We start from the raw sequence: 26,960 nt of genomic DNA on the forward strand, positions 1-26,960 counted from the left end.
TTTGAACCCTGCACTACAGTCAAGCTCTCAATCTTATCAGACTTGCCCCAGTCATTATTCAAAGCCTCCAGCACATAAATTCATTAGGGCAATGCCTGGAATACGCATAGACCCTACATCTAGCTCAAACTCTGTTTCTCGACCTAATTGTCAAGCGAAATGACATGACTGCAATTCAAATTCAAACTCAGCTTCTAGCTTTATTGCTGCTTCTCAGTTCAACTCTAAAGCCAATTCACATCAGTTGAACTCCAAGGCTGATTCTCAACTAAATTCCCATCCTAATTCACATATCGGTCAAGGCTTTCATTCTCAACCACTAGTAGACCATCGTGAGCAACCAGATTCCTTTGATAACAATGATTCTGAAGCTGGATCAGGTTCTTCATATGATTCAGAAGACATAGAGGATGTCTTTGATGGTACTTTTGATGATGATGATTCTAGTGAAGAAGGTCGGTTGGAAAAGAAAAGATTACCACAAATAGTTTTGAGTCTAGCATTCCTTATTATAAGCTTTGTATAATATTCATAAAAAAAATTATATGAATCACAATTTCTTCTTTTGTATGTGTATGTGTTTTTTGTACACAGGAGACAATAGTGGTAGAGGACTAGCCAGACGAAGTGCTGGTTGGGGTGGTGGAAAGAAATTGGAGTTAGTTTGGAATGCACGGGGCCAAGTAATTGGTCCTAATGCTACACAGTATATAAGTCAAGTAGGAATCTTAGTAAAGGATGGTAATAAATTACCACTCACATACACAGATTGGAGGGCCATGCCTGAAGGATCTAAGGAGAGATTTTGGGAAGATATTAAGGTATTTTGACTCACTATCAAAGTTAGCAACATTTTTTTTCTTTTTATTTCATACAATCTTGTAGCTTGTGAATGTTTAAACTTTTGTTTTGTAATTTTTGATAGAGAAATACAAATATTGATGATACATGCAAGAAAGTACAAATGATAAGGGTCAGCAAATTGTGGAGAAATTGGAAATCAAAAGTCAAGAGCATGTATTTCACTCCTTATAGGAGGCACAGGTCATGGCTATTAGCACACTGTCCTGCAAGAGTTGAGGAGGATCAATGGCCTATTTTGGTTGATTATTGGAGCTTAGAAGATGTCAAGGCATGTATTTATTGTCACATCTCTTTTGCTTTTGAATTAAATTCTAGTGCTATTATGATTTTGATGTGTTGTTAACTAACTTTTTCTGTTTTGTACATAATTAGAAGCAAAGCAAGATTAATAGCAAGAATCGAAAAAAACAAAAGATGCCACATCGAACAGGGCGAAAAGATCATGTGAACCTCAGGGAAGAGGTATATTAAATTCTAATGCTTATGTTTCTAGCAATTTTTTCTGGAACATAGTCTTATTTAGAAATATTAACACTTTAGTTTGTACATTGAATATGTGGCAGCTTCGGATTAAAACTGGAAAAGAGCCTTCGAAACTAGACGTTTTTATTCATTCAAGACAAGGAAAACAAATGGATGAGTTGACTTCACAAACAATTGTAAGAATAGCTTTTAGTCACTTTTTATTGGTTTTACTTCATAAATAATTCTTTCTTCTGTCTGTTTTTCAATTTAGGCAACTATGAATGAGGAAATACAAAAACTGCCAGAGACATCCAGGGATGATAATTTTGTAAAAGATATACTCTATGAAAATATTCTTGGACCTGAAAAACCAGGTCGTCTTCGAACTTATGGGGTAGGTGCGACTCCAAAAGACGTGTATAGGATGTCAGATAACATGAATGATGGACAAAAGAAAGCATTTGAGGATGCAGTGAATGAGAAAGTGGAAATCATACGTGGTGAACTACGAGAAGAAATGAATTCGAAATTGGCAGATTTTAAGGAGGAGTTGATTGCTCAATTTGAAGCAAGAATGGTTTGGGATAACTATTTTGTTAAATATTATAGTTTTTCTAATTTTTTTATTACTTTAGTTACTATTGGTCTTTGTTCTTCCAGAGGGCATCCACATGTGACTTGGCATCACTCCAAAGAAGAGAAATGAATGCAGCAAAACAATCTCAAATTTCGGACTCATTAGAGGTTGTATATTAATTCATATAATTCGATTTTGTGTTCAAACTCTCTGAAATATCAGCAGCTATGGCCTGATTTTCTTTTCTTCACACTTTGTTGATAATGTAACAGGTTGGTGATAGAATGAACAGGGAAGTTGGAACAAATGATGCTGAAATGTACAAGGAAGTTGGAACAAATGATGCTGAAATAAACAAGTGTGAAATGAATAAAAAAGTTTCTTCAATTGCTGATATTCTTGAGGTATAGTATGCGTACTTTGAGTTGGTCCTTCTATAGAAGACCAATTTTGTTGAGTTCCTTGTTGATATTGAATTGTGCATGACTTCCTTGTTGATGACTATTTGTGCATGAGCTCCTTGTTGATATTTAATTGACTAGTCTTTTGTTATACCAGAACCATCATACAAAGAAGAAAAGGAGCAGGACTACTTGCAAACGACTTGCTTGAGGTACTGGAAAAGTTTCTGGAAATAACTCTATTCTGTCAAGTTTTCCAAATGTTGAACAATTTGATGGATTGGTATGAACTACGAAGAATCCCCCATGTTTCCTTAGGGAACTTTTTAGCGTACGAGTGGCCTAAGACTTTCTGGTACACTAGCATACTCAGGCAGCCAGCTAGCGTAGCTACCAAGCTAGGCAGTGTCTTGGTAATTCAAGATATCAATGTCCAAGAGTGGGGAAAATGGGATAATGACTGTCTAAACTTTGTACCAAGAGTTCTGTCCACTCAGGCATTTAAATGGAAATGAATATGCCTGTTAACTTGATTAAGTGGAATTACATTTGGACATTTCTACTGAGGAACTAGATTTTGGTTCCTTCTTCGTTTGTCTTTTATGGCCCCTTGTGATCACTTGGGGTCACAGCCTTGAATGTAGAAAGACTACTGGTCCATTTGGAATAAGTGTTTTTGAAATGTATTTTGAGGAGGGAGGAAAGAGGGAAGGGAGAGGAAAGGAGAGAATGAAGCAGGAGGAGGGGGAGGGGGTGGCAGCGTTGAGGAGAAAGGAAGATCGGGGATGACGGTGGCGGGTGTAAGAAGAAAGAGATAATAGTTTTTTTTTTAGTGAATTTGAAATTGTGTAAATTTGAAATGTGTTATTGTACACTCCAAAAACAAAAATAACTATCTGGAAAACTCCATAATCCAAGCAGAGCCATATAATCAAAGACAAATACATTGCAAAAGTAAAATTGCTGACCTTTATAATCCACCATAAAAGCTGAGTTAAAAGGGTGCAATAGATTCTTGAGTTAGTCTCGAGTGGAAAGTGATCATTGTTAGGAATATGTCATTTTCACGAGAAAAACTTTTGCTCCTGTTCGTGTCTTTCCAACTAAGAAAATGATCAGTGCTGTTAACTAAAAACCTGCTTTTTATGTTGCATCTACGAAAAGAACAGAGCCATTATGGACTTTGAGTTTGAGTTACACACAGTTAATCAGAGACAGCATGGTTATTGGTTTGGCAAGTCAAGGTGTCTCGGAAATCCTGGCTTGGCTAGTACTGATCAAGAACAGATTTGATTGCTGAATTTCTTGGATCTCCACCAAGATTTTGTGAAAGCAACTCTCACTCTTGTGCATGTGTTCGTGAGCCTACTTTTTTGCCTTAATTAACATATTAAACTTGGCAAGTCGCACATATGAATGATGCCATGGATTGCTGCCTTTATTCCATTCACAGTTCTTGAAAGCAACTCTCATGGTTCTGCATCTGTGTTTGTGACCATACACTTTTTTGGGTCTTCCACATACTTAAATTAGTTGTACTTCTTTAATTCAGCATGTACTTTATAATAGTAACTGTTTGCCCCTTTTCAGTGTCTGTGAAAAGGTTGAATTACAAATTCCGTTTCAGTATCTATTGTTATATTAACGTTTTCTTCATGCTTAATGGGTTGGGGTTATATGAGCAGGGGACTAATAGAATACACTTTGCAGCCCTGGACTTGATGGTACATTGGAAGCATGCGGATTGGGAGATATGAAGATGTTTTTGAGAGATGTATGATGAAGTGTTGTACTTTTGAAGACAAGCACATTTTGGAATATATGAAATATCTTGTAATTGGAGCGAACAATATTAAATGATAAAGTTTGTAGAATTTGACTAAAACAATGTATGGTACTTTATTCTAGTGTATTGTGGAACTATATTTTGTTATAATATTCGATTTTAGGATATTTGAGCATGATAATTATTGTACCATGAAAAATTTGATTTCTGGTCTTTATATTGGTGACTTTTTTGCGACACACAATTTAAAATTATTAAAGTAATCAAGCTTGCTTGAATATTAGAATAATCACTTGATTAGCACAAGTTTGTTTGCACCCCTAGCGGATTCTAAATACACATTCTTTTAAAGCAAATCAAGCTAGTGCCCCTAATTATTGGTCGGTTCCATTCCCCTAACGTTTGGAGTAGTTTACAGGATAAATCCTAAGATCATTAAAAACATAATTGGACGCTAGAACTAGCAATTATGCCCAAAACCCAATAACCCACCCAACTCACCCACTAATTTGAGAGATTGGGTTGGGGTAAATTGGGTGTTGGGTCAAATTTGGGTTGGGTAATAAAAACCCACATATATTTTGGATGGTTTGGGTATTTGTGTTGAACACCTATTACCCAACTTAAGTTTAAAAAAAAATTAAACAAATTAATTTTTTTGCTCAATGAAGGTCATTAGGAAGTTGTCGACCTGTAGAATTTAAATCTAGTTTTTTATTATTTGTTTGTTAGTTGCTAAATATAGTATTTCGTAGCCAAATAATTAATTAATGTCTATTCGTTTCCTGTTTTTACGAAGTACTACTGTCATTGCGGGGGAATTGGTCCCGTATATTCTTAAAAAAAAAGGGAAAAAGAAACAAATTTTCAAAGTTTGGAAGCGGTCAATGTATGGAAGCAGGCTATGCTGCTGCTTTTGGTCCAATTTGCCATCGTTTTTATATGGCGTAATTCCAAAAACCTCTCTTGAGATGAGATTTCTAATAATTTCACTAACCTTTTTAGAGTTTAGACAGTTAGTATGTGCGTGTATTTGTAAAAGTATATTAGGATGTATTGTAGTGTGTTTGTATGCGTAAAAATAGTGTGTTTGAAATACATATTATTTACACCTTATTTACACACACTGATTTGCTTGTATCATTTACACATTTTTCAATCACCTTTCTATGTCACATACATCACATAAAAAAATGTTATAGTATTTTTTTCACAAAATTATCTCAAATAATTTACTATCCAAACACACTAATGTATTTCAAATGAATTTAAGAAGTGAGTGTGTGTTTGTATCGTGAGTGTTTTAGTGTGTGAAAATATGTCTTTCTATATAAAAATGTATTTATGTGTATGAAATTTTTTTGGTGTATGTGAAAATGTATTTGAGAGAGTTTATGTATCAAAATCTATTAAATTAATATATTGGGTCATATTTGGATCATGGTTTTGTGATAACCCAATATGGCCCAATCCAAAATAAACCCAAATTTAAGTTGAACGGATTGGGTATAACCCATTTAAATGAAAATTCAATATTAACCCACCCAAAACCCGTCTAATTACCAGGTATATTGGACGCTAATACATCGGTTTTGGTGGTGTACTAAAAGAACAAATATAACCAGGCCAAATCGAAACTTCCCAAGATTAATAGACTTCATTGAAGATGACAAGAAAAAAAATAAATAAAGCAAAAGACAGAGCATACACTATATCGGGGGATTTGAGTTGTTTTGATGTAATGGGAATTGGCATATTCTTACTTTGGCAGTATCGTCATCCCACGGCTTTGAATAAGCAAATTTGATTAGGACAATCAAAATAGTTCTATGCCACCTTAGACATCATTCCATTTGGTTGCCCATGATGTGTCTAGTAATCAATGTTTTCAAATCCGAATTATTAAGTAAGTCGGATGAATTTTCGATTTGCAATTCAACTCGATTCAACTAGTCAATTTGGTCCAATGTTCTTCTTCTTCTTTTTAAAAAAATTCTTAATTTATTATGCAAGTTGGATCACTTTAAAATTTAAAAAATTGTATAAACCAATTCAAAAGCTCAGTTTTTTTTACCTAATTTAACTGATTAAATTAAATTATTTGGATTTATTAATGAACCGAATTAGTACCATGACTAATTCACAATTTGCCCAAACCAATCGATTCGATTCAATTTTCAAAATTTCAAAACATTGCTAGCAGTTATATTAGAACTCAAAAAGTTGTAAAAACAAGTCTTCTTTCCCTCATATGATACTCCTTATGAAAAATTCTCTAGTTTTTATGCATATATATGACGATAATAGAGAAATTGGTACCACAGACGAATAAACAATTAATACGCATAATCCTTCTCCTACATCCGTCAGAACTGCAGAGTATCAACAGGACTCGCGATGAATGTCTCTGTCTCCGGTGACAAGTCCGATCCCCGTTGTTCTTCATCAGCTTCAAAAGCTGCCCTCAATGCTAAGAACAAAGGCATCATTAGACCGCCGAACATAACTTCACTCCGAACACTCGCAGAGCTCGTCACTTTCAGAACACTTATCTCATCATCAACAAAATCAGACCACCAGAGCCTCCTGCCTCATGAGGATGCTCAGGCTGCTCCACGCGGTTCCTCTTTCTCATCATCATCCCCCTTCTCGGCTATTGTCATCAGCAACAATGAAGACCTCTTAATTCAGATTTTACTTTTTCTTCCACCGAAATCGCTTATTCGCTTTCACTGCGTTTCAAAACAGTGGCGTGCACTCGTTTCGAGTCCCCTTTTCTGTCGCCTTCACTTGCAGAAGAACCGCACCATTTCATCTACTACTGCAGAAGCCGGTCTCGTCTTGTACCGAAGAAAATACGAGAACTCTGAGCTGCATGCTATCCCTCTATGTCATGACAGCTCAACTGCGATGGGTATGATAACTTCGCGCATCGTTAATTTTCTTGACATGGAGGGTGAAATTTTAGCTTTTGATTCTTGTAATGGGCTAACCTTCATTGATTTTTATTTGAATAATGAGATACGGAGATATTACATCTATAATCCGACAACCAATCACTACAGGCTAATTCCACAGCCACAAATTGGTGCAGAATCGCGAACTATTACAGCTGTGAATATTGTGTTTGATCCGCTTAAGTCTGATGAGTATAGATTAGTATGTGTGCTGTCAAAAGCAGCACTCCATGTAAGGGAAGGGAAAGAATATTATTTCTTGGTATATTCATCAGAAGCTGGAGTCTGGAAGGAATGTATGGATGTCGATACTGAGGGAATACATTATTACCATTTCAATCAAGGGAATGGTAATCTTTATTGGAAGACCTCAAACAGATCTTTACTATGTTTTGATTTGGAGCATGATTGTGTTAGAAAAATGAAAATGACAACAACTGACCAATCATCAAGCCCACCACCTCACACTCTGGTAATTTTGTACTTTGGTGAATCAGGAGGAAACTTGCATCTAATAGATCAGTTTGAGCCTCAAGATAGTTTTATTCATATATGGGAGCTGGAATTGGAGTTGGGGTTAGGGAGATACCATTCAAGATGGTTATTGAAGCATCAAGTTGATATTGGATTTTTGACAGCAAGGTATCCATTAATGGTGAATAAGAGGTTTCCTGCTCATAATGGGAACCAATTTGTATTTAGGGTCCGTTTGGTTGGATTGAAAATGTTTTTCTAGGGAAAATATTTTCCATCGAAGTCATTTTCTTGGAAAATCATTTCATTCCCCATAATTTTCCAGTGTTTGGTTATTTAGTGAAAATATTTTCTAATATGTTTGTTGATAGGTTGCAAATGTTTTTCTACTCTCAAAACATTCATTTCATTACAAGTTATTTTTAGTTTCTATCCATTATAATCATATTATCATTTTTATAAAATATTTATTCATATTACACCATGAATTCTTAAATGGAATTATTAATGAAGCTAATGAATTGGCTTTTCATCTTTCTTTAAAAAAAATCATTAAGGGGTGAAGGGTCTCTTTTATCAAATTGGATGCTGCAACATTTTCTTTGTTGTTTCAAATTAGTGATACTAGAAAAAATTTGATAACCTCTGCACTAGAGGCAACATCTTTCGTGAAATGAACTAAACACATTTTTTGGTTCATTTTTCATTATTGCACTAGGGCTGGGTTTCTTATTCATTGTACAGACCCTTACAAAGTGTACTGGTGTCGATTTCCTACAAGTGTTGGGTTTCTTGGATTTGAGTTTGGGAAGAATTATCAGAGATGGAGCAAGAGAAGACAAAGGGACGAGATAAGAAGAGGGAGGAAAGGTGATGTGTTCAATGGTGGACCTTCTAGAGATATCTCATCTACAAGCACTTTATTTATCCTTCGCTCTTATTTCTCCTAATCTGAAGAGGACTTAGCTCATTGCAGGACGAGCCTTTAAGCCAGGGAAAACAACTTCAGTAATATCTCAATGGAAGTTGTTTTCCGTTGGCGGGAGGAAATCATTTTACCTGTGAAAATATTTTCATTGCTTTCAATCTCACCAAACACTGGAAGTTAGAAAAATCTTTTTCCAGAAAATATTTTACGGCAAAACAAACAGACCCTTAAGATACCATGTTTTCTTGTGGGCAAGAAGGAAAACAAGGCAAAGATGGTGATCTCTTTACGAGGTAAAATCATTTTTTATGAGATCAATGGTGGAAGTATTGAAGAGCTTGTTGAAATTGAGCCTGCAAATCTTCAATTTTTAGGGCATTACATGTCTCTTTACAGTTGGAACATGCATTCAAGCATTTTGAGACCCTAGCTTGTGTTTAATCACTGCTCTGTATTTGTATCAACTATCCATGTATTATGTTTCTGTGTAGGCCATAATTGGTCATTGTTGCAAATTGCAACTCCTGCTGGAAATAGCTGATTATTTACTGATCATATGATTTTATGTTAAACGACTATTTGCTCACTTTATGATTTTATGTTTCGATTTTGTACACAAATTCTTAGATCGAGTCCATTTTGACGATTCGATTTTGCACCTTAGGTTTTTAAATTCTTTCTACCATTTGGTTAATTAAGCAAAAAAGATTGATAGGTATATGGACAGTTAGCTAGTTGCTCAATTTTAACTTTGCTTCTCTTAGAAATTAATTGCTCATCCTAAACCTCCAATTTTTGGATACATTATTCTCGTAGTTTGGTTATAATGTATTCTTACAAATTTATACTTTAGCATTTGACCCACCTTGCTATTGTTAGAATTATAATATCATTTTTGTAATTTTTAATATATATATATACACACACACACACACACACATAATTATAAATTAAATAACAAAAGAATAGATACAAATGTATAAATAAGGAATAAGGGATAGTTTTAAATTAGGTGTTATTGAAAGTAAAAGGGAATAAATTTGTTCATGAATAATTATTTGCCATCAGGTAAGCGTACTTAACTTATTGCAAATACTTGGACACAATATGTCATAGTTCAAGTGTTTCAACCAAGTTAATTATATTAACAAAGGTTAATTATGAAAAGCATAGTTCATTAGTTAAAAGCACAATGCATAGGATATTTAGATTCAGTGATTTAATGCAAAAATCTAACTTTTTAAATTTAAAGGTGAAGAAGCATGCTAAATATAAAAAAAAAATTGTTAATTTTTATTAGCAACATTAATAATTTGACAAAACTGTGACAAATATGAAAGTTTAGGTAACAATTTGTTGAAAACGAAGTTGATGGTGCAATGTAAGAGTCAGTTCTAAGTTGGTGGATGCAAAGTGTAATTAGTCCTAATAAATTTAAGAGGAAACTTAATTATTATGATGTAAAATTTTGGCCATACATTTATATATCAAGAATTTGAGAGGAAAACCATTTTGAATAATTTCTATGATATAAATTGGATCCGAAAAAGTGGATTTCATGTAGACCTCGCATATGGGGCGACAATATATATGATATAATCCACACACAGACCATGTTCTATGACAAAAGGTCTCAATTTATTGGAAATTGTTGGAATAGGAGCAAAGAGAATACTATGAAATGACTGCAAAACCAACAAGAAATCATTTTTCTTAAAACTTTATTCGTCTACTATATTGTGTAAAAAATCAAGAATGAATATCCTTTTGGTTGCAAGCAAATGGTTGCAAAACTCTGCACTAAGTTGTTATAACCCTCAAAGAACAAAGAAGAGAAAAACAAAAATTTTTCTAAAGTTTGTAGGTCTTTTTGTCTGCGGTCAAAAGACCACAAATTGATCCAAATATATAATTTCGTATCCCTTAGACGGTTATTGAATGGTAGAAACTTGTGATGCATCCCTTCAAATGGCGGTTGAATCATTTGAAACTCGCAAAGGTGCAAGCAAAATTGTAGAAAACTACTACGTGCGACCTTTGAAAATTTCTTCAACGGAAACTACACTGAAACCACTCCGTAGTGGTATACGTGGGATATTTTCTTTCTTAGCAACCAGCAAATTGTAGTTTAGTTTAAATGCCAATATGTGGAGACATTTTTCTGATCGAAATTAAGTACTAGATTAGCGCTGCCGGAAGTAGAAACTAGTACAATAATAGATTGATTAGGATAATTCTTAGGGTTAATCACATTTTATCCCCTTAAAGAATACCCCATTTATCAATTTACCCCAAACCTTTAATTTTGCTCACTTAACCTCCTTTAGGACAAAATTGCCCTTGCATTATTTTGACTTTTCATTTTCTTGTTTTCCTTTCTTTTATTTCTTTTTCCCTTTCTTCTTTATTTAATTCTTCCTCTTTCCCACAAAAATCTTCACCTTAATGATTGAAATTAAAAAAGAGAAATTGCAAAGATCTATCTTCTCCTTAAATGATTAAAAAAATATTCAAATCACTTTCCTAAAATACAATTTTTTTAGTCTTTCAATTCTTTTAATTTTGGATATTCCTCTTTCCTTTCTAGTTTCTCATTTTATTCCCAAGAAAATATCTTAAGATGAAATTGTGACCTGATTAATAATCATCAATTGAAATTTGTGACACGTGGCATCATATCATAGAAAAAATCAAAATTAGTTTTTGATGCCTTTTAAACCTTCACCCAGAAATATGCAATTACAAACTCAAAAAAAAAAAAATTCGTTGAAATGAAATTTCTATTGGAAAGGATGAAAGAGAGAAGAAAGAGAAAAAGAAATAAAAGAAAGGAAAACAATTTCATCTTATGATATTTTCTTGAGAATAAAATGAGAAACTAGAAAGGAAAGAGGAAAATCCAAAATTAGAAGAATTGATAGGCTAAAAAATTGTATTTTAGAAAAGCGATTTGAATTTTTTTTTAATCATTTAAGGAGAAGATAGATCTCTGCAATTCCTTTTTGTTAATTTTAATCATTAAGGTGAAGATTTTTGTGAGAAAGAGGAAGAATTAAATAAAGAAAAAAAGAGAAAAAGAAATAAAAGAAAGGAAAACAAGGTAAATACAAAGTCAAAATAATACAAGGGCAATTTTGTCATAAAGGGGGTTAAGTGAGCAAAATTAAAGGTTAGGGGGTAAACTGAAAAATGGGGTATTCTTTAAGGGGATAAAATGTGATTAACCTAATTCTTAACAGCTTATTGATTCGCATGGAATCTAGACAATCTTTGCTATAACATTTTGATTGTGTTTATTGACCTGGGAACTTGTAAGGAACAGCAATGAAAATATAAGGTCCAAACTCTGCTGGAGGCTTGAAAGTCTGGCTACTAAGCTCAAACCCCATTCTCTGAATCTCTGAGCTATTGAAAAAGTTCCTCGTAGTTGGGAAGAGTCCCAATCCCACCTGAAGATAGTCATCAATATTGAAGTGGGGATTCAGCAGAACAACTGCACCAGGTGCAAGTCCAAACTTCATCTCAAGGCTGATTTGCAGGTCATGGAACCTACTACAGTTTGCGGTGTCCATGAACCTTGGTGCTCTAAAAATGATAGTCCCTTCGTATGGATAAGCACATGCACAGGTTTGTGGGCTGAGTTTTTGATCCGAAGGGCATGTTATGTTTCTGCAGTTAGCAAGGCTGGTTGAACAATTTGTTGCAGATCGTTTCTGTGGCTGACAGTAAGATGTGCTTGCGATTGAACTTGCGCATACTGGATTCCCCATCAAGCTGGAGTAAAGAGAAAATATTCAGCAGTTTGGTCAGGAAAGAGAATTGGCAACGTGTGGTATTTTATGTATATCAGTGGAAGTTTTTTGAATTGTATCACTCACAGTAATGTCTTGCTGTATCCGGAACTGAGTGTTACTGAAGATATATCATTATTCTGCAAATCAACAAGTTGCAGTTGTTGGCTAATGTTGTTACCCATATCCAATGTATCATTGAATGCGTTCTTCCTCAGGATCCTGTTAAAAGTTAATGCTATCAAAATAAGTTCTTTCACTTCTCCAGGTAGCAGCCAAATGCTTTCTTTCTTCGAGATTGCTTATTTTTTAACTTACACTATTTGGATCTGAGGTAAACTAAAAAGTTGCTGGGGTACTTGTCCCTGGAGTGGACCATTTTCCAAAGCCCTGATCACCATTCCAGAAATTTTAATAAGAAAAAGGCACATTTCTGGAAGGAGTTGCTTAGTATTGAATTATTGATTCCATAGTGATTAATACTCACAAAGTGGTTAGTGACTTTAAGGTTGAGAACCATGCTGGAGCTTGTGACGGCTGAAAAGAGTTGTTGCTCAGGTTCCTACGAAGAGAATCAATGTTGGTGACCACGTTCATCCTTGAGATTCGCATATAGAGATCTCAATGGAAATTTAAGTTTTAGATCCTTACACATAATTGAGGTAATTCATCCCAGTTAAGTCAGGTAAAGGGCCAGAGAAGTTGTTACTTGCTAAATTTCTGCAAGGTCAGAGTGTTTTGCAAGGGAGGACAGTCAACTAAATGATGCTTCAGTATCAAATAATCAATTCAGCTGTCTCTAATACCCACAGTTCAATGAGATTTGTGAGGTTTTGGAGGTTGACAACTCCACCACCAAGTGCATTATTATCCAGCCGTCTAAACAAATTAAGAACAGGAAGGCCAAAATTCAGGAGTGGCAACATTGAAAAAGATGAAGACAATCAGCAGGGCAGAGGAAGGTTGATGCTTGGACAGTACTTACAGAATCTCAAGTGTCTGAACATTTCCTAAAGTAAGTGGAATTTCTCCGGTGAGTAGATTTCCATCAAGTAGTCTATCACCCAAAATTGCAAACTGTCATGTTGCATCGTCAAGTAGACGTTACTATATACTTGTTTCAAGATAGCATCATAACTTACAAGTGTGATAGGACCATGCCAGAGCTGAATAGAGATGCAGGAATTTCACCTGAGAGCTGGTTTTTGCTAAAATGGCTGTAAACATACATATAATTGGACACGTTATACAAGGGGAAGAAGACTAAAAGAGTGGTTTTGGAGTCAAAATTATACTCACAAGTGTTTTGCTTTCTTAAGTAGGTCAAGTCCTGGACCTGTTGATGTTGAAACAGGGATAGATCCGCTCAATCGATTATTAGACAGGTCAAGCCAGTATAGATTCGTGAGATTTCCCAGGGAAGCCGGTATCTCACCAGTGAAGTTATTTGAGTTAAGTGCTCTGTTCAATGCGAATAGCAGAGGTTGATGCAAATGCAATTCATGCAGAGAAAATAAATTGAGTTGTAGTTTGTTGAGTTCTTACAGAAATGAAAGCTGAGCAAGATTCCCAAGTTCTCTTGGTATTGTGCCACTGAGGCCGCATCCAGCGAGAATTCTGAGGAACACAAAAGAGAATTAACAGAAAGCACTCTGCCTCAAGTATTTCATCTGATAAGGATTTCATCTTTATGCTGGAGATGCTGAAATCAAACATAGGGAGACAATCTTAAATGATCTTACAACACGTTTAGCTTTCGCAAATCCCCCAGCCGTGAAGAGACGGAACCTGTGAGGTCCGGGTTAAACGAGAGATCCCTGTAAAGATATTTGACATCTTAAGCTAAATGAATATAGTTATACACAGTAATTGAGCACAGAATTGAAGGCTCTGCGCTTGGTCAAAAACTACTGTAATTTCCCAAGAATCAAAGCTAATATCTAATGCTCAAGGGTTCTGGACTGTTGAGATTAGACTTGATCTTAATTTGGATAATGTGCAGAGCTTGCATGAGAAATCTTGATTTTGTGGTGAGAAAGAGTAAGAAAAAACTCACAAGGATGTCAACTCTGTGAGTCCTCCAATGTCATCACTAAGTTCTCCAGAGAGTCTCATGCTTGACAGTGCCCTGCAATTTCAAACATCTCTACAATTATTATCAATATGGATCCAAATCTAGCAGCACTTGTTCAACAGGACAAAAGAAATTTGGCATGAAATGGTGAAGATAAGTTGAAAAGATGGATTTACATACAGTGCTTTCACCCTTGAGTTGCTGCAGGTGACTCCTTCCCAGGGTGTTCCACAGGGATCATTAGAATTGTTCCAACTTGGTGGTAGATTTTTCCATTGTTGTTTGATGGACTGGAGTACAGTAGCTGTGAATGCCATCAAAGTTAGGTAATTCTTGTCAAGACATTTTTAAAGAACAAAAAGAAAAATCAAATGCTACATTATCCTGCCTGCCGATGGCAAATATAGAGGATTTTATTGACTACAAAAAACTTTAGAAGCTTCAGTTCTATAAATCAAGTTCAACAAATTGTAAATTTGTCACTTGGCAGCAATGGGAGAAAGATAAATTTGTCTTTATTCAATATATAAAACGTTGTGCAAACCGAAAACTTATAGTACATAAGAATCTAGAATAGTCGTGTGTACATAAATTTCACGCTCATAGTATAAGAAAGATTAATCCAAAAGGCGCTCGGCATTTGATTTACTCATTTTATTGGTCTCTTGGAAACGCAAAGCCTGGAAATGTTACAAAACGAATTGTGTGTGCAACTGCCAAAGAAAATATGGACACTTTACCATCTTGGGGGTCAGTAAAAGAGAAAACCAGATGACATGCCATGGAAACAATGAGGTAGCATAGCAGCAACTTCATCATTGCCATGGCTAACACTGATCTGAGAACTCGGAACTGCCAAGCACTGGATGACTAGTGCATTTTTCGTACAAATGTGCGATAAATTTATAGGGATTCATCACCTCGAAGAAATCTAGGATAACTTCATTGTAACAATTTGGCTCTCATATATTTGTAACATATGGCATTCACACAAAATTTTTCAGTTTTCTCCGCCCTCAAAATTTTTGTTGAAATAAATAAGTAATAGAAATGACGAGACAGAACCCTCAAGCACTAGACGACTGAGCACGACCGGCCTGCATCCTTTTAGCCTGTTCTGAGATGAACAAGAAGACAATGGCAGAAGTTTGATGAGAATACTCGTGTGTTTAAACTTTCTTGTACAAGAATAGCATGTTTAAGTTAGTCTGTTACTGTACAATCCAACCAAAAAAGAGGGGAACAAAAAACACACTACATTTTCCTGAGATGAAAACTTCAAATTAAAAGTAATATATATATATATATATATAGATACATGTATTATTTATTTCAATTGAACACTTTATAAAAAGAAATTCTCTTTGGTTTGCTCTTAGAAGTTCAATTAACCGATATGTTTTGGGTTCTTAGATTTTCTATTGCCTTCCAAAGAGAAAATAGGACATCCAAGAGTCCTCATTTTGGCTTTTTTCGAAGATTGTGCTTAATTATACTAATATTGTGTATTGTATATGTTACTTCTCAAATAGACCACACATTATTAGTGACTAAAATAGGAAAGCAAAGCAAACTTCAGGAAAAAAGAAATCCCTCAAAAGTTTGTCAATCACAATTGAGTTTGTAGTTTAATCTATAGCTTAGTAAAACATTAAAGTAAATCAATTTTGTGTTAAATAATATCTTACTAAAAAGTTTAAATCATAAATCAAGCAAGTAGTGATCACACACTTGCCCATTGTTAAGTAGTATCTCCTAACCACTGGGGCCAACCTAGTGTCAGGTTCCAAATTCGAATCTTGTGCCCGATAATTAGGGGTAGGAAGAGTGCGGGGAGGGGTTGGAGGGTTAAAAAAGTAATAAAAAAATAGTATTTCCTTAGTTACAAACCAAGTGATTATATAGTGATTCCAGTTTTTTTTTTTTCCTTTTTAATTTTTCCATTGCTCAGAAATTCTAAGTCCCAAAACAAGCCAAAGTGCAGAAATTAGGATGAAGTTAATTCCCTTCAAGAGTGTCTTGTTCCAAACGGCATAACAACTAGCTTGATGTTTTCTTCTTAGTTATTAAATCTATTCTGCCACTATCTGACACTTTTCTTCTTCAATTATATACATGGGATTGTTGGATGCATTGCAGGCCATCAATGCATTCCAAGTTGCTTGGACATTACTGCTTGGCTGAATGAAAAGGTTTACATGCATGATTACAAGGAAATAGCTCGCTATCTGATACACAAACTTACTGAGATAAGTGAATTTCTGGATCACTTACATGTCGAGTACCAAAAGTTTTGACCATTTCCACAGTAGATGTTCAAGAGGAATAATTTCTTGCTGAATTGGTAGATTATTGTACGAAAGAAAATTAGGAATCTTTCCAGAAAAAAAAAAAAGTTAACTCAAGCAGAGGTAACTAAAACACATGTTATTGAGTTGAAAAACTAATCTGCCTGAGCACAATAATCCACGCAATGAATCAAGGAAGTAGAAATATCAAGCAAACAGGGAAAAAAAAAACAAGAAAAAACAGAAGTATGCAGGAGAGAACATAAACGAATTTTGGCCAAAAAAAGATAGGAAGTAACAAGTTCAAAACTTAATAATACCGAAAAATCAAAACGGGCAATTCACTGAAATCTATATTATACAGGAAAATGAAACTACAAGTAGCCAAACAGCATGAAAGGCAAGCTTGCCATCAGCCAAAACAGATACGAGGCATGCTAAGCTCCATTACCAGATCCCAATTTGCTTTTATTAATGGAAATCTATTGCCATCCAGCAAAAACCTCCTTGACAAAGTCCAAGACAGCAGCTACAATAGTAATAGCAGAATTACGAGCTTTGTGGAACACTGCCAGTATAGCTGATAGACGACAGCAGCCAGAAAAAGCCTTCAGTGAGCACCCAACCTCCACAGCTCTGCATGACAAGATAGCTTCCCTCTAAAGATCAGAAAAGGTGCTCCATGAACTCCACAGCATCTCGCCTGGCTCACAATGTTCAGAGTCAAGTTGAACTCCCCAATGTCTCAGTCTATCTCTATTGGACAATCTACGTTTGCATTATAGCCAAATAACAAAAGAGAATCAAGGAACAGAGCCCTTCTCCACACCAGTCTTGTACCAATCTACTCTGACTAGTGCAGGGGTACGGCTGTTATTTTGTAAAAGGATTGTTGTTGCATTAAGATATCATCTCTGGTAATATCATTTGCCATTGCTTTGGTTGAAGATTTTGAATTTATTAATTTTGCAAGAGAGTGAAACAAGAAGTTCAATTTTCCTCCTGTTGCATGCTTTGGTTATTAGCACATAATTCCCCGTGCAATTAATTCCATCAATCTGGGAAATCATGTCATCAAGTATCCTAACTTGGGAAATTACGCCACTCATTGAGACAAACTCGAGCAATGGGACTATAACCAAAATTTGAATTAGTTTTTGATTAACTAAATGCTCATTAACCTTTTTGATTCCTCTTCTCATATTCAGAAGCTACAATATGCATCCATGCAACTTCCTAGAGATATCCCAAACAAGAGGAAAGGTGAAGAAAAGAATGAAACAATTCAAAGTTGAGAAGAAAGTACTAATCTTTTGAATAAAAATGCCAAGAACTACTTGAGGGCAGGCAACTATGGAGTCCACCGATCCACTAGATATCTTTAGGAACATGTTACAAACTAATCAACCGCTTGCAACTATCATATCATGGGAATTGTAAACTTCGTTCCACTGGCTGCAGCACGACCCATGGCGCAGCACACATCCTATTGTAGAGCGCTTCTTGATAGTCATATCATTAATGTCATACAAGATTAGTTCACCCGGTACTAATAACAAAACCCTCGATTTGTTTTCTCTATCACCAACCATAAAAGAAAGTATAGACCATTCATCATAATTCTTCTTGTCTAGCATCATGGCTGTAAGATCAATATGATACTTAAAATCCCATTTAGTACACTCCTCCTCTTCATCCTCCATGACCTCATCAATCTTACGATTCCTTACCTCAATAAACTCAAAAACATCAAACGATTCTGGACTAGTGTTTAATTCCACAATGTATAAACGCCCTTTAGACTCCCCAAAATACATTAGTTTCTGCTTGCTACAGAGTGCAGGCATCTTCAAATAAAATTGGTATTTGTTCAAATCAAGCCATACAAATGTCTTCGGACAACCGTCACCATCACCGTCACCAGCACCAATCCAATGAAGACGATCTCTCCATAACACTCCCTTTTTGAAACAAAATTTCCTTTTATGCACCTCTTGTGAGGCCTTAATCTTCCTCCAACTTCTAGTTTGTGATGAATAGACTGTGAATCCATATTTCTTTTTCTCTTGCAACCACCAGATACACATAAGTTTATAGTGACCAGATATCAAAGGATCAAATACGATACTCAGACCAAGAATTTCAGATGCTTTAGCCTGTGGTGTGTCCTGGAACATCGGGATAAGCCTAAGCCTGCGAGCAATAAGGTTATAGACGCGAAACTCCATGTGTCCATCATAGGAGTCAAGCACAGCAGTGGCTAAAAGCCCATTGCATGAATCCACCCCAACAATTTCACCACGGAGCCCACCAAAGTTGCGTAGCACGAGATCCAAATCACACCAAGAGTCACTATGCTCGCTGATCGTGATAGAATCGAACCGGCTTTTGTTTCCTGTACGCAGAAGTACAAGAAGGAGGCCAGGGCAGCAGATGAGGAGGACGCACGGCACTGGAAGAGGCGGCGGAAAGTAGGGCTGGAAATAATTGAATGCCATAATTTAGAAACGCATTGGAAGCGGAGGAGGGAGGTAACGGGTAACCGATGTAAAATATGGGTCGAGAGTTCTTCATTGTTGGCTATGATAAAATTAGCGCCGGACTGATTTTGAGGGCGAGAGTTCGAAAAACGATCTTCCTGCATCATCATCACAGGGAGAAGAAAGAGGCCAGCAAAATTCTCTTGATTTCTTGCTTGCCTTGGAGTTGGAACAATTTTGTGTTTTGGGTGATCAAAGAATTTTGTCCTGGGAGAAGGCAGCCTTCAAGTCTGCAAAGCGAGTAGCTGCTGGTAGGATTATGCATCCGGTGAGAGCCGGAGCCCTATGCTGACTTAAAAAGAATATTTGCTTACTTGACAGTTGGCACTCCATTGGTTAGATGCATAAAATAATGGCTTTAGTACTGAATGACCCCGAACATGATTCAGGTGTGCCAAAACCAACTTGCAAATTTGTTGCAACCACGGAACTGTGGTTCTGGTTATAGATTTTTTTTTTTATTTTTCGGGCAAAGTACACTTTATCTCCAGTGATTTAGTATTTTTATATATAATTCTCTATAATTTTAAAAACTATACATAACCCCTCATAGTTTGGATTAAATTATCAAAGTAACGAAATTTGCAATCCATAATAGGGTCACCTAAAATATCAAAAATACCCCTGTATAAAGTTGAAAATTATTTATTAACCATGGGAGGGTTGTGTGTATATTTTGAAAACTATAAGAGAGTTATATGGTAAAGTATTAAACCATAAGGGGGTTATATGGTAAAAAAATAAAACTATACTAGGTTAGTGCCTCATTATGTTTATATATTTTGGTCATTTCAGTCATTTTCATTTTAACAAGGGTAATTTTGATATTTTCAAAGGTTCCGTTATCAATGATCATTTCCGTCACTTTGACACTTTAATCTAAATCATGAAGGGATTATGTATAACTTTGAAACTATAGGAAGATTATGTACAAAAAAACACTAAACTATAGGGGGTAAAATGTAATTTGCCCTTATTTTTATTATTATTATTTTTTGTTTACTTCTCTTCCTTCTCTAGTTGCCTAATCCTCTTTTTTTTTTTTCATTTTTTTAAGCAGTACCTTATGGCATCAAGTTTGGTGGCTTTCTTTTGAGGCACTAAAAAGTTTTAATTGTTCCATTGCTTTTTTCCCTTTTTTTAGGGTTATTATCACTTTACCCTCTTAACGTTCAGTGTCACTATCAATTTTCTCCTTAATGTTATATTTTAGTCACTTTACCCCCAAGACTAACAGTCAAATTTAACGGAATTTGTTAATTAAAGTAAAAAAGACAAGTTTAGTCCTTAAAGTTATTATCATTTAACCCTCATAAATTATAGTTTCATTATCAATTTATCCCATAGGGTTATTTTTTAGGTAATTTATCCCACTATTAAACCAACTTGGTAAGTTAAAAAACTTTAAAAGAAAGTACCATCCTCTTTGTATAATAAAAACGATAAAAAAATTTAGTGCAACTCTTCTCCTCTTTAGTATTAAGAAAAAAAGTCAAAGTATTAATTTCTTTCTTCTTGGCAATCTTATTAATATTAAAAAAAAAAAAGATGGGGAGGGGGAGGGAGAGGGGGAGAGAGAAAGAGAGCTCAATTCTTTTTTTAGAAAATACAAATAAGAAAGAATTATATACTTTTATTATTTTAAAATTATTTTACTTTACTGTTTACCACCAGATTTCAATTCTAATCCCAATAACCTTAAATTAATACGATAATGTTAGACTTTTTTAATTTTTTTCTTTGCAAAATCTAATTTTTTGTCTCCTTCTTTCTTATCTCCTTTTCTTTTCCTAGTATTAATAAGTGTAAAAAAAGAAATTTGAGAAAACTCTTTTATTTTTATATTTTTGGATCTCTTAATGTCAAAAAAAAAGAAGAATAATCGCTCTAAATTTTTTATTTTTACTCTTATATATAAGGGTAAGTATATTTAAAAATGTTTTACCATACTAGTTAGATTAACGATGAAATAAAATGCCAAGAAAATAATGTTAGGAATTAAATCGATTCTATCACTATAATTTAAAGGAACAAAGTAATAAGGGTAAAATACACGGAATCCCCTTGTGATTTCGCGAAAAGACACCTTACCCCCCTATCGTTTAGAAACCTACACATAAACACTCTAAACTTTATAACTAAAGTGGAAATTGACCTATAACCGACTGAGTTACCAGTAACTTGATCGATTCAGAGTTAGAAGAGGCGGAGAAAGGCCGAAAACGAAAGAGATGGAGGGTGGTTCCAATAGTAATCCAAGTTCGGCGGCGTGGTTAGCACCTTAGCTTCCCACTGACCAAAAATTCAGACGCATGAAACTCTATTGGCGTGCTGCTTTAATTTTCTTTCTGCTTGTCGAGCAGTCTCACTTCATTCATGCATGGGCATTCCACAACAAATGACCAGGAAATCCACAGATTTGAGAGAATGGTCCAGCAAACTGACGAAGTCCTATTTCTCAGCAGCAACATCCGCTGCAACAAGTTACGAAAGCTTTCCTTCTGCTCACTTCGACCTCTGTCTCTGCTAGTACCTACTTTCCATAGTTATTGGTCGAGTAATCTGCCTTCCTCTCAGTTGTTGAGTGAGTACCAGAATCTTACCTACTGCTTATTCTGGTTGAGGTGGAATCTCTCTTTTAAGATCTTTCCAGCTACCTGGTTTGAGTTCACAGCTTCAGCCCCCCAAACCTTTGGTTAAGTTAGCATCTGCTTTCTCTTTCTCCTCTCTTTCGAGGCTTAGCGGCGCTTGATAAGTTCTTAGTTACATCTGTCACCGGTTGTTTACTTATTTTCGTAGTTCACTAGATGGCAAGGTTTAGTTCCTTTCAGCTGTCACAGGTTTACTTACTGACTTATGTCACAAAGCTAAGACGCCTATGAAAAGAATCGACGAGAGTTACTTCAGAAGAGTTCATCGGTAGGGCAACTCCTTAGAGGACCAAACTCTCATAGCATCTTTCGCTTGTAACCTCAGACTTTCTGCTTCCATCTGCATCTTCCTTCGGTTGCCTGTACGGCAGAAATGATTCCTCGCTGTCCAGGCATGATGAACTACCTGCTGAAATGTAAATTGTCAGCCTTCACTCTCATGCTTCCCTATCTGAGCTCCTCCAATATTCCAGTCCACCCAGCTTTCCAGTTCTTTTGCTTTCAATTTTGACCATTTACAGGGATCTACTACCTTCGGCTGCTTTTTGGCCCCAGAAGGTTGGAGGAAAGGGAGGTGGGAATATTGGCAGTAGGGGAATGGTTGCCTATGTTCTGTTTGATTTAATGATAGGATGTCACATTGTGCTGACACTTAAATGTTGAATGATCAAGGCAGCATAATCCCACGCCATTTTCAACTCAGATTCACGATCTTACCGATAACTCAGAAATAAGTAGCGCGAGCGCAAGAATACATACGCACTTTAGTTAAAAAATCGGTAAAAAGTCAATGATCAGGTCAGCACCTATCCACCACGCCGTATTCGATCTACAACCGGTAACTCAGCCAGTTAAAAAGTCAATTTCCACTTTAGTTATGAAGTTTAGGGTATTTATATGTACGTTTCTAAACGATAGGGGGGTAAGGTGTCTTTTCGCGAAACCATAAGGGGGTTCCATGTATTTTACCCAAGTAATAATAACAATGTAGTAATGCTATAGAATAAAAGGGTATTTTTGTCCAAAATTTCTTAACATGTTAAGTTGAATTACTTATGGGGTGGAGTGACTAAAAGATAACATTATGGGGTAAACTGATAGTAGTGATATAGTTTAAGGGGGTAAAGTGATAATAACCCTTTTTTTATAATTTGGATGTCTTAGGATTTGTCACCTCATTATCTTTCTTTCTTTATCTATTTTTTTTTATTTTTATAGTGTCTGTTTAGATGAGTTTAAGTGTAAATTTACCTGTTTATTAGTCGAGCACAAGCAAGGATGATTATGACTTTCCTGTGTTGCTTGAGTCGGACTAATACTCTGGTTCTAAGGAATCATCTATAGAAGAAGATAATGGCGATCACAGCAATGACTATCACTTTGATTGTGACAGGTACTAGCTTTACATTTGCTAGATTATTATCCGCTTGCCATTGTATCATTTCCTTTTCTTTGTTAATTTCCTTTTCTTTTAGGATCAAAAGGCACGAGATTGAGATTCCGATGCATGCTTCAGGTAATGGCTTACTCCAGATAGTTTTGAACTTGATAATCTATCCAGTTAAAAATTGAATCCAAGAAACCTTGCTGAAATCGCATTTGAGTCTCCATGTATTGTTTATTTTGATACTAAGGATTTCCCCTGACAATCCAAGTTTGGTGAGAAGTTTAACTTGGAACTTAACTAACATGAGAATTTGTTTCGTGAAATTGTAGTTTGTGCAGGAACTTCTTCGGAGAATTTGTTTCGTGAAATTTGTTATTTTTGTGGGCAGAAGATGGATAATGAGTCTCGTCCTCCATTCCACTACATACATAAGGTTACCATCAATGAAATTTTCTGTTTTCATGCCAAGTGCAAACCTAGTTATATCTATTGCTTTTGAGATTTGGCAGTTCAAAATTGAATCCATTTGTTTATTGACTTCAAACATTAAGTTCTTCTCTGAACATTCTAATACCATCCTTTATTTTCCCCCCATTTTGAATGTAAAGTTCTGTTTGGAATTAATTCCTATTTGCTTTTTCTGTCAATTACAAGCAATTGGTGAGTACCAGGGCATAACTTCTTAGAATTGTCGGCGGCCTTAAGATTGATGTGAAGATGCTAACTAGGCCTTAAGATTGACGTGATGATGCTAACTAAATCTTGTCTTTAGTCTTCTTCTATGTCAATGAAAAATGCAGTCAATTGCTGATCATTTACTGGCATCCTTTCTCTGCTATTTTGTCATATTTGGTTGTAGCTTCTGATTCAGAAGTATATACTTTGGCGAAACATGCAATTAGTTAGGTAGTTATGCCAACTCATTTTGCATGCAGAATCTAAGGATCGCTAATGATGAGATTGCTCAATTGCTTGACCAAGAGTTGAAGAAACCTTATTCGCCAGAAAAAGCTTTGCTTGATTCTTGATTTAGATCACACACTGCTGAATTCAAATTACAGACATTCCAGCAGAGGAGAGACGCGTAATGGTCGCCAGAGATGATGTACCAGGTATGTGCTGCTGCTGTCTTTTGGTTTTCTTCTTTCCATTGGTCATTTGTGTAACTTCTGTTTTGACTGGATTTGTTTGTGTTTTATACCTTATAATATGTTTGACTTTTTTCCGATGTGTAACCTATTAGACTAGGATTTTTTATGAGAAAATGCTAGGAATCCTTTTATCCTTCCCTAGTTCCCATGACCAAAAAGCAGTAAGAATACAATGCTTCATATAAGCTTCTCACCCACGTGCGTGTATGACAGGTGTTGAACCTGTGTAATAATAATTACCTACTCAAAAAAAATATAAATTTTGTATATAGCGGTGAGTAGTGTCAATTCCACAAGAATTGGGCGTTTCTTCTAAAGTTCAAGTTATGGGGGATTTTATAAAAATTAACGATAAGCTATGCTAATCGAATATTGCAATTAAATAGAAATTATATGTCAAATTATAAAAACTCAAATAGTATTGGACAAGTTCTAGTCAAGAAGCAACTTCTAAAATGGTTCTCCAAATTGATCATCGATGCAAGAACAATTCCACTTATAAACTAATAAATAAGTTAAAATTGCCAAACAAGCGCTGACAATCAATTTCTCTTTAATTATCGATAGCCAAGGTACGATCGTTAGCTATTACCCTAATTGTGAAATAACCATAGGTACGACCGTAGGACTCAATTTCTCAATTGCCTTACGAATTAGAGAAACTCTGTTCTAATCAAACAACACGCTACGAGAGTTGTTTCAAATTAGTCCGTATATTTCCCTGACATGAATCCAATCATGCCAGTTACCACTAATTTAAAATAATTAAACAATTATGGATGTAATTACTCTAATTGGTTTTAGGTTATCGAATTAATCTAAAATCTGACCACAGGATAATTGAATAATACAACAACCATAAGAACATAAAGCTGGAAATATACGAATACTAGAAAATAATAGGAAAAGGTAAGGTAAATCAGTTCGATCTCACAATTTAAGTTGAACTCAGTCCTCCGTTGTTCCTTGACTAGAAATAAAAGTTTAGTTCATCTCCGTTGAGAAAATCCCACATAAAATTGCAGAAACAATCGTGGCGTACATCGTCTCTTCAATTCAGATGATTAAGTCCGATGGAATAAGAATAAGGAAAAACTACAAAGTCAAAAGAATGACTAATGTTTCTTCATTGGGATTGTCCACCCGAAGGAACAAGAATCCAACAAGAAAAAGTCAAAAAAAAATTGTTTTTCTTATGGCCCTCTAATTCCTTTTTTGAAAAGCTACCAAAAGAAGAAAAAGGAAGTGTCCTAATTTGACTTCAAGTCTGCCGCACTTTTTCCACTAGATAAGGAAACAGAATTAACTTAGTCTCCTGCTTCATTTTTTTTTTTGCCGGAGACGATAAACCTAATCTATCATATACTAAGGGGACGATAAACCTAATCTATCATATACTAAGGGGAAGGGGGCAGACCTAAGGAGGCCCAGGGATAAGCCGGAGGGGACTGAACCACCACTGGACTAGACGGGTGCACAGCACACCCGCTTGGATTTTTTGAAGACAAGCCACTGAAATGTGGCATTTTTTGTAGGAGGCAAGGTTCGAACCCTTGCCTCCCACCTCCACCAAGTAGGTGGTGGCCACTGAGCCAAAGGCCCAGTGGTTTAGTTTCCTGCTTCCTACTACCACTTAAACTCTTTTACTAATTGCCACAAGGATTTATCCTGCAGATCCCATGTTGACCGAAAACATATAGTCTGGCAATCCCATCGATTGTCAGATTTTGTGGCCCCACTTTGCAAAGCTGGATATCCCGCATCAACTAGGGAATCAAGTGAAGAATTTGCACCTTTTTACCATATTTTATTCCAACTCCCTGCGATAAACACAAATGCCAAAAGTGAATAGAATCCGTCAATTAATGCACATTTGATAAGATAATAGGAGGGAATTAATTATAAAATAAATGATAAAATTACGCCCTATCAGTGCATATACACACATAGAGCGAGAGGGAGAGGGAGAGGGAGAGCAGCAAATGGAATCATCAAAGAGGCTTTCTCAATTACACTAATGTTTGGTTCCCCATGGAATTGGGGTTTAGAATTGGAATTGGGCCCCAAATTCCAAATCTGCTGTTTGAATACTGCTTCACTCAAAGAATTAGAATTGAATTTGAATTCTATGGGGTCCAATTCCATGAGTTGAATTCTTTACTGGACCAAAAGAATTCTAATTCTAATTCCACAACTAAATCTTGAGAAACGGGTCTACACGCTGATCTTGTGGGTAAAAAATTAAAAACGGGTCAACTATGTAAGCAGCCCTCTCTCCCGATCTAATTAATCATTTTTCCTCAGCCGCAAGTGCTTCTGCTCTCCGCCTTCACCTCCACCCTAACATTTTGCCTCTTCCACCACCGTCTCCCGCATCGCCTTTTGCTTCTCCAGCCATCCCTCTACCCTTTGCCACTCCTGCCACGCATCTACCCATCACCTCACCAATCACAAGACTGCTCCGACTGCTCTCTACTTACCCTTGCCTAATTTTCTCGAACTAGGTTCTTCAGTCCGGAAGGTAACAACTAAAAGCTCACTCTTTTTTTCCTTTGCCTTCGATTTTTAACTTTGCAGCATTGAATATTGAATTATGAATATCTCTGACTGGCAAAATCTTTGTACA

The 26,960-nt window shown here is 35.7% G+C and overlaps 3 protein-coding genes across 4 annotated transcripts; 2 read left to right on the forward strand and 1 right to left on the reverse strand.

Moving 5' to 3' along the window:
* Positions 1-1,211: 1,211 nt before the first annotated feature.
* Positions 1,212-4,268, forward strand: LOC113692471 (uncharacterized). Of its 2 annotated transcripts, none has more exons than XM_027210883.2 (7): positions 1,212-1,326; positions 1,428-1,523; positions 1,601-1,906; positions 1,990-2,073; positions 2,179-2,310; positions 2,465-2,519; positions 3,993-4,268. In XM_027210883.2, exons 1-6 carry the CDS (start codon positions 1,279-1,281, stop codon positions 2,516-2,518), a joined length of 720 nt encoding a protein of 239 aa, XP_027066684.2. In that variant the 5' UTR covers positions 1,212-1,278; the 3' UTR covers position 2,519; positions 3,993-4,268. The 2 variants fall into 2 exon arrangements, with proteins under 2 accessions (XP_027066684.2, XP_027066685.2); XM_027210884.2 differs by having other exon boundaries at positions 4,018-4,268.
* A 2,222-nt stretch (positions 4,269-6,490) lies between these two features.
* LOC113693384 (F-box protein At5g07610-like) lies at positions 6,491-7,786 on the forward strand. The gene has a single exon (XM_027211932.1). It carries the CDS (start codon positions 6,491-6,493, stop codon positions 7,784-7,786), a length of 1,296 nt encoding a protein of 431 aa, XP_027067733.1.
* A 3,784-nt stretch (positions 7,787-11,570) lies between these two features.
* LOC113693385 (leucine-rich repeat receptor protein kinase HPCA1-like) lies at positions 11,571-15,227 on the reverse strand. Its single transcript, XM_027211933.2, has 14 exons — positions 15,058-15,227; positions 14,498-14,621; positions 14,300-14,371; positions 13,986-14,060; positions 13,789-13,860; positions 13,543-13,704; positions 13,386-13,460; positions 13,229-13,300; positions 13,054-13,122; positions 12,895-12,963; positions 12,731-12,805; positions 12,562-12,633; positions 12,331-12,465; positions 11,571-12,226 (listed from the first exon to the last, which is right to left on the reverse strand). The coding sequence occupies exons 1-14, from the start codon at positions 15,140-15,142 to the stop codon at positions 11,746-11,748; spliced, it is 1,638 nt and encodes a 545-aa protein (XP_027067734.1). The 5' UTR covers positions 15,143-15,227; the 3' UTR covers positions 11,571-11,745.
* Between the last annotated feature and the right edge of the window lie 11,733 nt (positions 15,228-26,960).

The sequence above is a fragment of the Coffea arabica genome, chromosome 6c (genome assembly GCF_036785885.1).
Source record: "Coffea arabica cultivar ET-39 chromosome 6c, Coffea Arabica ET-39 HiFi, whole genome shotgun sequence".
Classification (NCBI taxonomy): Eukaryota; Viridiplantae; Streptophyta; class Magnoliopsida; order Gentianales; family Rubiaceae; genus Coffea; species Coffea arabica.

Bases quoted from the DNA above. Each gene is read 5' to 3' on its own strand.
- LOC113692471 (XM_027210883.2), top strand. From the start codon at position 1,279: ATGCCACATCGAACAGGGCGAAAAGATCATGTGAACCTCAGGGAAGAG. The intron at 1,327-1,427 runs GTATATTAAATT...AATATGTGGCAG, and splicing joins ATGTGAACCTCAGGGAAGAG to CTTCGGATTAAAACTGGAAA. The intron at 2,074-2,178 runs GTTGTATATTAA...ATAATGTAACAG, and splicing joins AAATTTCGGACTCATTAGAG to GTTGGTGATAGAATGAACAG.
- LOC113693384 (XM_027211932.1), top strand. From the start codon at position 6,491: ATGAATGTCTCTGTCTCCGGTGACAAGTCCGATCCCCGTTGTTCTTCA.
- LOC113693385 (XM_027211933.2), bottom strand. From the start codon at position 15,142: ATGGCAATGATGAAGTTGCTGCTATGCTACCTCATTGTTTCCATGGCA. The intron at 13,123-13,228 runs GTAAGTACTGTC...TAATTTGTTTAG, and splicing joins GTTCAGACACTTGAGATTCT to ACGGCTGGATAATAATGCAC. The intron at 12,634-12,730 runs GTGAGTATTAAT...AATGGTGATCAG, and splicing joins TTAAAGTCACTAACCACTTT to GGCTTTGGAAAATGGTCCAC.